General features: G+C 42.0%; 1 protein-coding gene across 1 annotated transcript in view; it reads right to left on the bottom strand.

Moving 5' to 3' along the window:
* LOC110530319 (beta-1,4-galactosyltransferase 2) overlaps positions 1-12,377 on the bottom strand; it is a 147,225-nt gene that overhangs the window by 24,520 nt on the left and 110,328 nt on the right. Inside the window, exons 4-5 of the mRNA XM_021613255.3 lie at positions 5,974-6,161; positions 4,291-4,413 (exon numbers count right to left, since the gene is read on the bottom strand). Of these exons, the coding sequence (XP_021468930.1) occupies positions 4,291-4,413; positions 5,974-6,161 (311 nt within the window). The remainder of the gene's footprint in view (positions 1-4,290; positions 4,414-5,973; positions 6,162-12,377) is intronic.

The following is a 12,377-nucleotide window of genomic DNA, read 5'->3' as shown; positions in this document are numbered from 1 at the left end:
AATTGGAATCTGCGGCATTACCTCATCAGAACCGAAATGAATGGAGTGCTGCAGAGAATGAAGCCATTGGGGAGAGATGAGGAGATGAGTGGAACGAACCTGAAATCGCTCATGTTGGATTGAGTGTGTGCTCTGTCTGTCTTGCTGACTGCGGTGGTTCAAGCTCTGCTGCCTGCCTGCCCACTCTCTATCCACTCCCTCCTGTCTCCCTCTAATTAGAAATAGCCACACAAGGGCAATCGAGAAATGAGAATCCTGCCAAAGCTGGCATTTTTCTCCTGTATCTCCCTCTCTCTATTAAAGACAGAACACAGTAGAGTGACACTGTGCACTATGTAAATGTAGAATAGATAGTGTCTGGACTGTTAGGTGTTTGTTAGGGAAAATCCTATGATAGTTAACGTATTAACGGACCACTTATGCCCATGAAATAGGCTATGACTTGTATATTTTTCAATATCAGCCAGGTGTACGTCTAGGCCAGGGAGAGCACTTGCCACCAGACAGAGCCTGTCTGTCTGTCTGTCACAAGAGACAGTCGGAGCTCTGACAGTTAGTCACCTTGTAGTAGAAGTAAATATGAGGGAACTAACTGTCCCTCCAGGTCCCTGTTTCACTGCACAGATGCTGACAGCCAAGGAGTTGCCCATCCAAGACACTGGATGGATCTGCTGCTCTTCAGTTGTGCGTACATGCCCAGGAGGGGTGATAGAGAGAGTTTTTTAAGTATCCTTCCATTCCAGTTGCTGGTCTCAGGGTGAATGGGCTCTACAGGAAGCAGGGAAAATAGTGTCATCTATCTGTTTCTCCAGTAATGCCACCATCACCTCCAGCTATTTCTGTCTACCCTTCCTTCCTTTACTGAATGAAACTGTATGGTGATGACGGAGCTCAGTGTCAACTCTATCTCCCAATCAATGGTTAGCCTTGCATGGGTAATCCAGGTGTGAGATAATCAATACTATGGTACTTAGTAAACGGAGGATACTGGGCCCTTAAGGAACACCATAGAGTTCAATTAAGTGTCTGAATGTACATTCAAAATAATTTCATTATCTAGATTTTTTCTAACAAAAGAAGGAGAATGGACAGACATCAGGAGGAGGTAAGCCCAAAATAGTCCATTAAAAAACGCCAGGAAAATAACCACCCTCTTCCCTTTAACTGTTTGTTTGAGTGGGGGTAAATCAACTCAGGCATTTTTCCAAAAAGACCTATGATTATTTTTTTTAAAGTTGGCACCGTCTGTAACATGAGGTATTCCCTCCAAGCAAATCATAAGGGATTTTCCCCTGCAGGTTCTGACAGCATGGCACAGTTCCAAAAAGCACTACAATAAACAAGGAACTCCCCACAATATTGTGCTACCGTTCACACAGCAAGGCTCTGAGTGCACTACCATGCATCACCACTAAGTGTGCTATGCTGTCACTGGAGTTACAGCACAGCATAGCCTCTGCAGTTTAACCAAGATATGATGTAAATAAATGACAAAATGGAAATGTCACAAAATGCACTTTGAGGTCTTAACACATGTTAATAGGTTATGAATCATAGATTGGGTGCGGCAGGTAGCCTAGTGGTTGGAGTGTTGGGCCAGTAACCGAAAGGTTGCCAGTACAAATCCCTGAGCTGACAAGGTAAAAATCTTTTGTTCTGCCCCTGAACAAGGCAGTTAACCCACTGTTCCTAGGCCGTCATAGAAAATAGAATGTGTTATTAACTGACTTGTCTAGTTAAATAAAGGTATGAAAAATCATGATTCATAAAATGTATGTTTTGTCTTTACTGCTCTAACATTAACTGTGGTTGGATTCTTGGTGACTGTGCTCTTCTGAACTACAATGTGTCAACACAGTAACACACTATTCCCCTTAATCACTCTAATCTGAGTTAGCCTCTCTCATTGCTGGAAGATCTGTTGTGCTACATCACAGAGTGTGTGAGGCATCAGCTATTATTACAATACGGGATTGTGAGCCAGTATGCCAGTGCCACATAGTGCACTCCAGGCAGGTGCAGTCCCTGCTTTAGGCTGAACCCACTGAACCTTACTGTCACAAAGGAATCAATCAAATTTCTCTACAAGTCATAGGAGTCATTCCATGTCATTTCAGCAAGCAATGACACCCACCATCTCAGATTGTTCTGAAATCATTTCTGTAGATACAAACAAGTAATATTGACATGCATTAAACATTATTTTGTTGAAATTTTATCTCATGGAAATGAAAGTTGCTACACTTATTTTTAATATTTGTAATTTTAGCATTGTAATTTCAGATAATGTCCATAACATATCTAGCACTAATATTGGAATCATAGTGTTTCACAGTATTACTTACACGCCAGTGATTGTCTGTGATATTCGCCTATTGATTTTTCCCACCGGAGTAGCATTTGTTGCCAAATTGGGAAAGCTGTTATGACTTTGTGGCTGGGTTCTCTACATTACATGGTATGGAGAAGTAATACTACAAGCCATAGCTTCACACTACTTGTCAAACATAGAGAACTGGTATACTGGTTGTTGAGGTGGGATTGGCATAGGGTATGGGGGTCCGTGGGTGGCTTTTGACATTTTGTTGCGATTCCTTCATGGCTTACTCATTGGTAGGAAGAAGTTAAGTCCAAATTGGATGTTGGGTACTATATTTATTGAATATTATCTGAATCCTACAAATTAAAATGGCAAATTTGGATGCAATCAATTAGTTTAATTTCTCAGAGATCAAATTATATTTAAACAAAATAATGTTTCAGGAATGCTAATCGTATCTGTCACTAACTACAAAAACGATTTCAGAACAATCTGATATGGTAGGTGTCAAAATCCTCTTTCTTGTGTTTTTTTTATGTGGAAGGACCCATATGCTAGCCTACAAAGAAGATGTGATTTTAAAGAGGGAAGAGTGCTGTCACTGACATCCCTTGGACCTCTGATCAACAGACTGTGGGCACGGCCTCAAAGCACTGAACAGGGACATGGATTCCCCCGAGCTGGGATTGTGTTGGCAGGCCCCAATTTGGGCTAGGATGCCATGTCCTGTAGCAGCTAGACTCAGGGAAAGGAGCCATCCCCACAGGGTCTGTAAGAGAGGGGGAGAGAAAGAGAGACACCAGCAACAGCCCAGGCCCCATCACTCACACATCACCATCTCGCTGAGTGCCTAGGGGAGAGACCAACAGCATCCCCCTAGGCACAGCACAGTCTGGGTCTGTATCCCAAATGGTACCCTATTCCCTATATAGTGCACTACTTTTAACCAGAGACAAAAGTAGTACACTATATAGGCAATAGAGTGTCATTTGGGACGTAGCCTGAGTCTATTCACTCTGCTGCAAGCTAGCCTAACACCATCATCATCAGTCCCCTCTCTGCCTGGCCATGAGATCCAGTGTATATTCAAGGACATTTCAAATTGCTTTATATAAAATTATATTAAAACAAGTGAGCCCTGAAAATATTCTAGATTTCAATGAAAGACAACCTTTATGTTTTTTTTATACATGCTTATTTTGGTGTCTACAACATTGAATGTAGCCTTTCACGCTCATGTATTGGCCTGAGCAGCAGCATGCAGGAGGATAACATCCCAGCGCATCCCACAACATCCACTGAAACAAAAATAGCTCTGTTGAAGGAAACATCTCAGGGGAAATCTTGATGCTTTAATGGATCAAATCTATTGCAGCTACTATCATGCTATTAAAGTTTTGACTGTCTGTGAGCTAGCAGCACTGCGAGAGAATGACATTCTATCTGGACATTCAGGAAAAAAGCATTCAATGATAAAGTAAAGTGACAGGCCAGGCATACATTTTGCGTTTAAAAAGACCTATAGCTGTGCCTACTTCACTCTTTTAATACCTCATCTGTGCCTTTAGAATGTTATCAGCGTTAAATCATTCAAAGCTGTTAAAGTAGCGATGACTGATACTGCTCCCGAGTGGCGCAGCAGTCTAAGTCACTGCATCGCAGTGCAAGAGTGCATCATTACAGGCTGTATCACATCCGGCCGTGATTGTGAGTCCCACAGGGCGGCGCACAATTGGCCCAGCGTCGTCCAGGTGTGGCCAAAGTAGGCCGTCATTGTAAATAAGAATTTGCTCTTAATTAACTGACTTGCCTAGTTAAATAAAGGTAAAAATATTCTAACCAATATGCAAATTACTGTATCAGCTATGATCTAAGTGTCAAATAAAACGGCTGCACCATTCTTTTTCTGGTACTGTGCTGTGTTGGGATTGATGGGTGTTTTTTTGAATATTTCTGCCATGCAGTCCTACCTGTTATAGATATCGTCATCCTCTCCTCCCCAGCCCCAGTACTCGTTGGGGAAGCCATTGATCTTGAGAAACTGTTTTTTGCTCAGCCCAGAAACCCCGCCAAAGTACCCAGCGTAAGGAAGCCTGCAAGGGGAAAATAACTGTCAAAGCATTGAGGCGGTTGTCAGATTTGAGGTTCATTACAGATCCTGGCCTTTAAAAAAACAAGCCTGTCAAATATGGATACTCTACTGTATTGCATTCAAGACAACTGAAAATTACAACATAACACGTACTATAAGAATGCGAGCAAAAGTAACAAAATAAAAATATATAAATGAACAATGTATTGTTTCTATAGCTACAGTAGCTCGGATTGCTTCAAAAGTTAAAGGGAAAAAGTGTCACTTGATGTGAGGTGCTATTATTTATGCACATGACTTGAAGATATGCAGAAGATTTGGAGATGGAGAGAGAGCCTTTCTACAGAGCCCCATTGTAATGTTCCACGGTGCAGAAGGTTAGCCGAGTATCATGGCGGGTGCCTGGAGTCTGCCTCAGGCCAGTGGTGAGTGTGTGTGTGTTTGTGACGTCAGACAGAGCCAGCGACAGGGAGCTTTATGTAAAAAGACAACAAGCAAAAAACTAATGAGGACATCTGCTGTAGCAGCAGCCTTCACACAAACAATATAGAGAAAATGTTGTGTGTGTGTGTGTGTCCTTGTATGCGTGCATCCGTGGCTGTGTGTGTCTGTGCGTGCATGTGTGTTTCTAAGCAGCCTATTTGCTGGAGGATGTGTGAGTCATTAGAGAAAGTAATGTTGTAGCCAGGAGAAAGCCCCTCTAGTGTGAATTCCATACAGTTTAGAAATGGGATTATCATCACAGTTTATTGATATTAGCAGTCAACGCTGGTGCATTGAGGGACTTGCATAAGATGTTTAGCAAAAAGGCTGCTTAGTCCACATGCACTGGATACAAAGCCTGGCTAGATGCTGAGGAATTGTGTTCAATCAATCTGTCACAAATTACACAGCAATTTTAATTGCATATCCAAGCAGGTAAAATGGCATTGGGGTGAATTTGTCTGTTAGGCATGAGTGTGTTCAGGGCTTTTTGTAACTATATTGCCAATTTCAAGGCTATCAAGTATGTGGATAGGGCTGAGTTAGATGTGAGAAAAAGCTCCCTTTAACTCAGGCTGTGGGTGTCAGTGTACAGTAGGGGCAGGACACATTCACTGGATAAAGTTGTGGGTATTCAATTCGACATTAAAATGCTTGTGTTATCAACAGCAGGTAAAGTTATTCGTAAAATGATACCACCAAAAATATTTATTGACTGCTGACATTAACCAAAACAATATATAATAATGTGTTAGGATTGGGTTGCTCTTTGGCCCCATACAGAAAATTAAACATCAGAGAGCGCTGGGCGGATTCCAATGAAAGACAGAGGGAACGTTCATCTTAAAGTCAGTCAAATGAACTGGGGATGAGCCTCCAACAGTACTTTTGGTTACATCATCCTGTACAGATCACGTGTGCAGTCCCAAAACAATACCTTCAAACTTTTATATGAGGACTATCCCTTTCCAAATTAATAAGCTTAAGATGGTAGGAGAATAGGCTCAGAAAATGAATAACAGATTTATTTTAGAGTAAATATACATGGGAGCGAGAGTACACAATACAATTGACCTACCTAAAGCCAAACTTGTCCATAGCGATGGCAAAGTGTCGTGGCTGGTCGTAACAGTGGTAGAGGTTACGGTCGTCCATAGGGATGAGGTCCACGTCGCTGAAGATGAAGCAGTCATACTCTGCATCCTTCAGGGCCTCGGTGTAGCCCACGTTCAGGAGCTTGGCTCTGTTGAAGGTTTCCTCACCAAGCTGCAAGATAACACCGGGAAAAAAACTGGTCGGAAACTGATGGACACTGAGATTTAAGTGAATTCAGTTATATTTTTTTGCCATAGTTCATAATGGGTTCTGAAGGATGAATTTGCAAGCCTCAATTGAACGTGTTGATTGATGGTCCTGTCAGACCATGTTGTGCATAAGGACAGATTAGACAAAGGTCCATGTTGTGCATAAGGACAGATTAGACAAAGGTCCATGTTGTGCATAAGGACAGTTTAGACAAAGGTCCATGTTGTGCATAAGGACAGATTAGACAAAGGTCCATGTTGTGCATAAGGACAGTTTAGACAAAGGTCCATGTTGTGCATAAGGACAGATTAGACAAAGGTCCATGTTGTGCATAAGGACAGTTTAGACAAAGGTCCATGTTGTGCATAAACACAGATTAGACAAAGGTCCATGTTGTGCATAAGGACAGATTAGACAAAGGTCCATGTTGTGCATAAACACAGATTAGACAAAGGTCCATGTTGTGCATAAGGACAGATTAGACAAAGGTCCATGTTGTGCATAAGCACAGATTAGACAAAGGTCCATGTTGTGCATAAACACAGTTTAGACAAAGGTCCATGTTGTGCATAAGGACAGTTTAGACAAAGGTCCATGTTGTGCATAAGGACAGATTAGACAAAGGTCCATGTTGTGCATAAACACAGATTAGACAAAGGTCCATGTTGTGCATAAGCACAGTTTTGACAAAGGTCCATGTTGTGCATAAGGACAGATTAGACAAAGGTCCATGTTGTGCATAAGCACAGATTAGACAAAGGTCCATGTTGTGCATAAGCACAGTTTAGACAAAGGTCCATGTTGTGCATAAGGACAGTTTAGATAAAGGTCCATGTTGTGCATAAGGACAGTTTAGACAAAGGTCCATGTTGTGCATAAGGACAGTTTAGACAAAGGTCCATGTTGTGCATAAGGACAGTTTAGACAATGGTCCATGTTGTAAAGAACTCCACAGGAATTATGGCCGTCATTAAATGTCTGACAACTAAAAATAAACAGTGTTACGTAAAGAAAAATGACACATCACAACATGCTTCGCTTATTTTGATTACAGGTCCAATCAGAGTGTCGCAGGTCAAGTACCGTACCAGTTTAAACATTTGAACTCATAATCTAGTTCAACACATAATCCCTTGTAATCCTGTAATACCTGAGATGCAACCAAATAATCCTCAGGTAAAATCTATTGTTACAAATCCACTGGCACTGGCATTCCAAACACGAGGAGACATGAGGAGCACATTAACTTGGTACAAACATATCGCTGAGGACAGTTATCAGTAAAATGAGATCAACAAGGTCAACACCTTTGTTTATATATATTTGTTTGATAAGTTTTCAACCTATATTGGCTTCATGAAAATCTGTTTTTAGATTTAACGTAGCTAAGAGCTGTATAATACATTAAAAACATATTGTACGTCATTAAAAAGTAGGAAACAGGGCCTCCCAGGTGGCGCAGTGGTCTAGGGCACTGCATCGCAGCGCAAGCTGTGCCACGGAGGACACATGGCTTTCGACCTTCGTCTCTCCGGAGCCCGTACGGGAGTTGTAGCGATGAGACAAGATAGTAATTACTAACAATTGGACACCACGAAATTGGGGAGAAAAGGGAGTAAATTAAAAAATATATATATATATATTTAAAGTAGGAAACAAAAATATTCTGTTACAAAAAGTTTATCCTCCCACTTCTTGCAGAGAAGATGATAGAGTGTCTCTCTTTTGCAGCCTCTGGTTCCAATCAATACTCATGTTCATTTTAATATTTTCAGTGGCACAAAAAATGGAACATTAGAGACTTGCGGCTTTATCCGACAGACAAAGACAGATAAGGTAATATATCTTTAAAATGCCAAATTGCCTTTTTTTCCCTCCAGTTGGTGAGCTCATTAAACATTATTGGAGTCATTTTTATTGCTTTAATAAGACACGTTCCCCCTGAACCACCAGGCATCGCAAACGGAGCTGTATATCTTATGTAATCACAAGGCTGTGAGGAACATTCACATCCATTACAGGGACGATTGGACTGCACACCCACCATTCTGCCACCACAGAAGAATAGTGCTGGTGTTAGGATGATAGGGTCAGGAGACATGGGTTTTAAACAGATGGTTAGAGAGTCTGAATGGGACCTGCTAATCAAGCAAATCTCATCACTCAGCACAACAACAGAAAGTTCCTGACTAGAGTTATTCTGAAATATTAATTGTCCAATATTTCATGCATTTCAGCGTCAGATTCAGCTTCAGGTTGGAAAAGGTTTTCATGTTACTTCTTGTGCTTAAACTTCACCAGCAGACATGGATCTGTCTGTGTTGTCAATCTACAAAAAGTAACCTTCCTCGGATGAAAAGAGACTGGCAGCAGCCTTAAGGTGAGGGGATTCCTTAACTATTGACAGAACAAGGAGGAGGAGGAGCTAGAAAATTATGTTGTTTTTTTATCATTCCAAAATTCTAACTATAGTACACCTAAAATGACTGATGTTGGGGCGTATGGTACTGTCCAATCCACCATTACCTTCAGCCCATACCGTAGAAACTCCACAACTTCCAAGAACAGCAGACAGAGAGATAACTTTCCCTTCCATCTTACAGTATTGTCCTGTCCTGCCTCTCTCTGGCAGCTCAATGGTGTTCTCTCTATACATGCCCTGTAAGAGGCAATCAACCCCATTATCTTTATCTGATAATCACCAGGATACCTCATCAGGGCTCTCCCTCTGTATCGCCACTGTGTTGCCACGTCGACGCTGGTTCCCACCAACTCTCCCAGCTGGCTGACCGACCGCAGTCACAGTCAGATGTACCTGGACAGTTGCTATGGAGATAGATTAGGTCCAACCCTCCGACCCAGCGATGCCTGGGTCATTCTTGAGTGATTGCATTCAGCGTTGTCGGACGGACTGCCGCTGTGCGCTGAGTTTATCAGTCCCCAGCAGACTGACCCTATCACCCATTGCTGCTATCAATGCAGGGTGAGGGAGGTCACCAGTGAGAACTAAACTAGATTGAGGGCCGTCGCTGACCGCGCGCGCGCGCTGTGTGTGTGTGTGTGTGTGTGTGTGTGTGTGTGTGTGTGTAAGGGAACAAGTGGCATAATAAGGTAAAGCATGACACTATCAGATAAAACTCAAATATGCACTCTGTTTTAAGATGATTCACTGTTCAATATCTAACAACTTGCTGATGTTGTTTTTGTAAACTACAGTATCTTTGATTTGGGGGCGTGATCTCCTCTTCACATCAACATCTAGAATTCTAGCACGCTCATTAAAGCCCCATTAGCATTTGCTTTCATAATAACCATATTCCACCATTGCATTGGCTTTATGAAAGGCTCTTACAAGGGAGAGGTGCTGGCTGGCGAAGGGCCAGGCTAACTCATTTCCAGTAATGAATCAGGGCTATTGAAGCAAAGACAATTCCCGTCATAATAAAGGCTACGCACTCCAGAGAATTCAATTGGAGGTTCTCTTTGTCTCATCAATAGCTTTACATCGCACATCACACTGGAGGAACATGACAAAACAGGCCATAAAATACTGTGCGAGACATAAGACATGGACAAGCACGCAATTATCTCACGAAGCCACTGAGGCACACAGTACATGTACACACATCGATCCAACAGTATGCTCCACTCTGATGCTGTGCTACTGCATAAGCTGCATAGCTGGTCGAATGTAAAGCAGAGAGATTAGAAGTAGCACAGGCATTCCAACATGAAAGTCAATATCAAATGGTTTGACATATTGGGCCTATCTATCTTAAGATGAATACATTAACTGCAAGTCGCTCTGGATAAGAGCATCTGCTAAATTACTCAAATGCAAAATGTAATTCAAAACCTCCCTTGAGGATTACAGAGTTCATGGTACAAAACATAAAACATAGTGCATGCATTAAAGGAACTATGGCTAGGTACTGTGCAGCAGGAATGTACACTGATAAACAAGCAGACTGTAGCATTTGGAATGTTGTGACATGACAGCATAGGTCACAGTAGCTTTATGGGAGGTTTGGTGGCATGTGTCACTCAGTGCAGATCAGCACACATCATCAGTCATCCAGGCAGCGACAGCCAACCAGGACTGTCCTTCACTCACTGTGTTGTTCTCAAATGGCTTCGGCCAACATGTCCCTAAATTAGACTGAGACAAGCAGCACTCAGGCCATGGGGAGCAGGTGGTAACTGCCACATCACAAAGGCAGGAGTCACAGGAGTCAGACGTGCCAAATGATCACGGAGGTGGAAAGAGAGGATTTACTGGACCACTCTCAACAGTTTGACAAGCTGAGCCAAGACATTCTACATTGTTGCATTATTAGGAGGATGTTCCATGTTAACTGGGCCAGGTGCCTGTGGATGACTCTCTGGGTGGGTGAGTCACACATAGTGTTGATGGCTTCAAATCACTTTGTATTAGGAGCAATTGGGCACAAGCTGCCTCGCAATAATACTGACGGAGGCTCCTCAAATCCCCCTGTCACTGTGAGTTATACCCCCGTTTGTTGGTGTCATTGCTGCTAAGAGAAGAAAAAAACATTTGGGGCTTCTGCTGTGTAAGCATGCACGACAAGCCCTGCTAATTTGATTGCGATGTTCTCGTATCTGTCCGGATGCATTAAGCATACATGGCATGAAAAGACCGCTTATCCTGCCATTTACTTTTAAGGCAACTCTCCACATGCAACTAACTGGATCTCATGCGAGCATGCCACAAAACATTTGGAAATATCATTAACAACATCCCACAAAGAAGGACCTTTCTGCTGTAGTATTGATATACAAGAGATATTGAATGAAACAAACTACTAGCCTAGATGTGGTTCACATCAGCAAATAATTAATTTCTTGGTTTTACTGTAGGTTTGTGTGAAAGCGCCTTTAATGACCTCGGATAGTCAACTGAACATGAAAAGGCTTCACCCCAATCAGAGAAACCAGCTAACATCTCTTTGATAGTTGATTAAAGAATATTTGTAACAGAACTGTAATCTCATATCCCTTTCCATTACCAACTGCAACATGATACACTAAGTATTATGAAAGAGAGAGCGAGAGAGAGAGAGAGACAGAGAGAGAGAGAGAGAGAGAGAGACAGAGAGACAGAGAGGGAGACAGAGACAGAGACAGAGAGAGAGAGAGAGAGAGAGAGAGAGAGAGAGAGAGAGAGAGAGAGAGAGAGAGAGAGAGAGAGAGAGAGAGAGAGGGAAATTCTGTTTAGCATGGCCTCGTTGATCAACAGACACCATTATAGGATAAAGTATCTAATGGAAAAAACTGGGGGAAAAAAATGATCCAACAGGGAAAAGCGACACAGGACAAGATACTCTTGAGAAGTACACAAGATGAGAGTTGTCAGGCGTCTATTCCATTGGACATGTGATATGAATATCAATCCAAACTAATTAAACCTGTTAGTTATACATGGCCTGGTTTGAAATTGTAACAGACATTAGCAAAATGGAGCAGTCTCCAACTCATCGGCTGTAGTGTGATTAACACACCATGACTTCCACTTGGGCGTTCTCCCAAATGGCACCCTATTCCCTACAAAGTGCACTACTTTTGACTAGGGCCTATAAGGATCTGGTCAAAAGTAGTGCACTATATAGGGAATAGGATGCCATTTGGGACATACACTTGGTTATTAACTGGTGCAGTGAGATACTGATAAGGCTTTTACTGGGCCGAGGGAACATAAATCACCTATTTGTAAATAAACGTGGTTGATAAAGAGATAGTGCCTGTATGACGTATTAGGAATTTTAAAACTGTTGTTTATTCATGACCATACATACAGGGTCAATACATTTTGAGACAGCAGCAGGGGCGTCATACACCCATGAATTTAGAGGGGCACAAAGTACGTAAGAATGGATGGGGTTGGAGAATTTTGCATTTTTCAAACACCTGAAACAGATTTTTCCTGCAATCTAGAGCCATAATCATAATACCTAATTGTATATAAAAATATATGTATTTTACCTGTTCAAATGCCATTTTAATGAGGATGTCATTCTGACTGTTGTAAATCACACATTTCAATATAATGCACTAACATGCCTAGGATACTAGGCCAACCAAACAGGATGCTAGGCCAAACAAACAGGATGCTAGGCCAACCAAACAGGATGCTAGGCCAACCGAACAGGATGATAGGCC

This window comes from Oncorhynchus mykiss, chromosome 8 (assembly GCF_057628025.1).
Source record: "Oncorhynchus mykiss isolate SJ-2025 chromosome 8, ASM5762802v1, whole genome shotgun sequence".
In the NCBI taxonomy this organism is placed as follows: Eukaryota; Metazoa; Chordata; class Actinopteri; order Salmoniformes; family Salmonidae; genus Oncorhynchus; species Oncorhynchus mykiss.
This window is presented reverse-complemented; position numbering and strand designations above follow the sequence as displayed.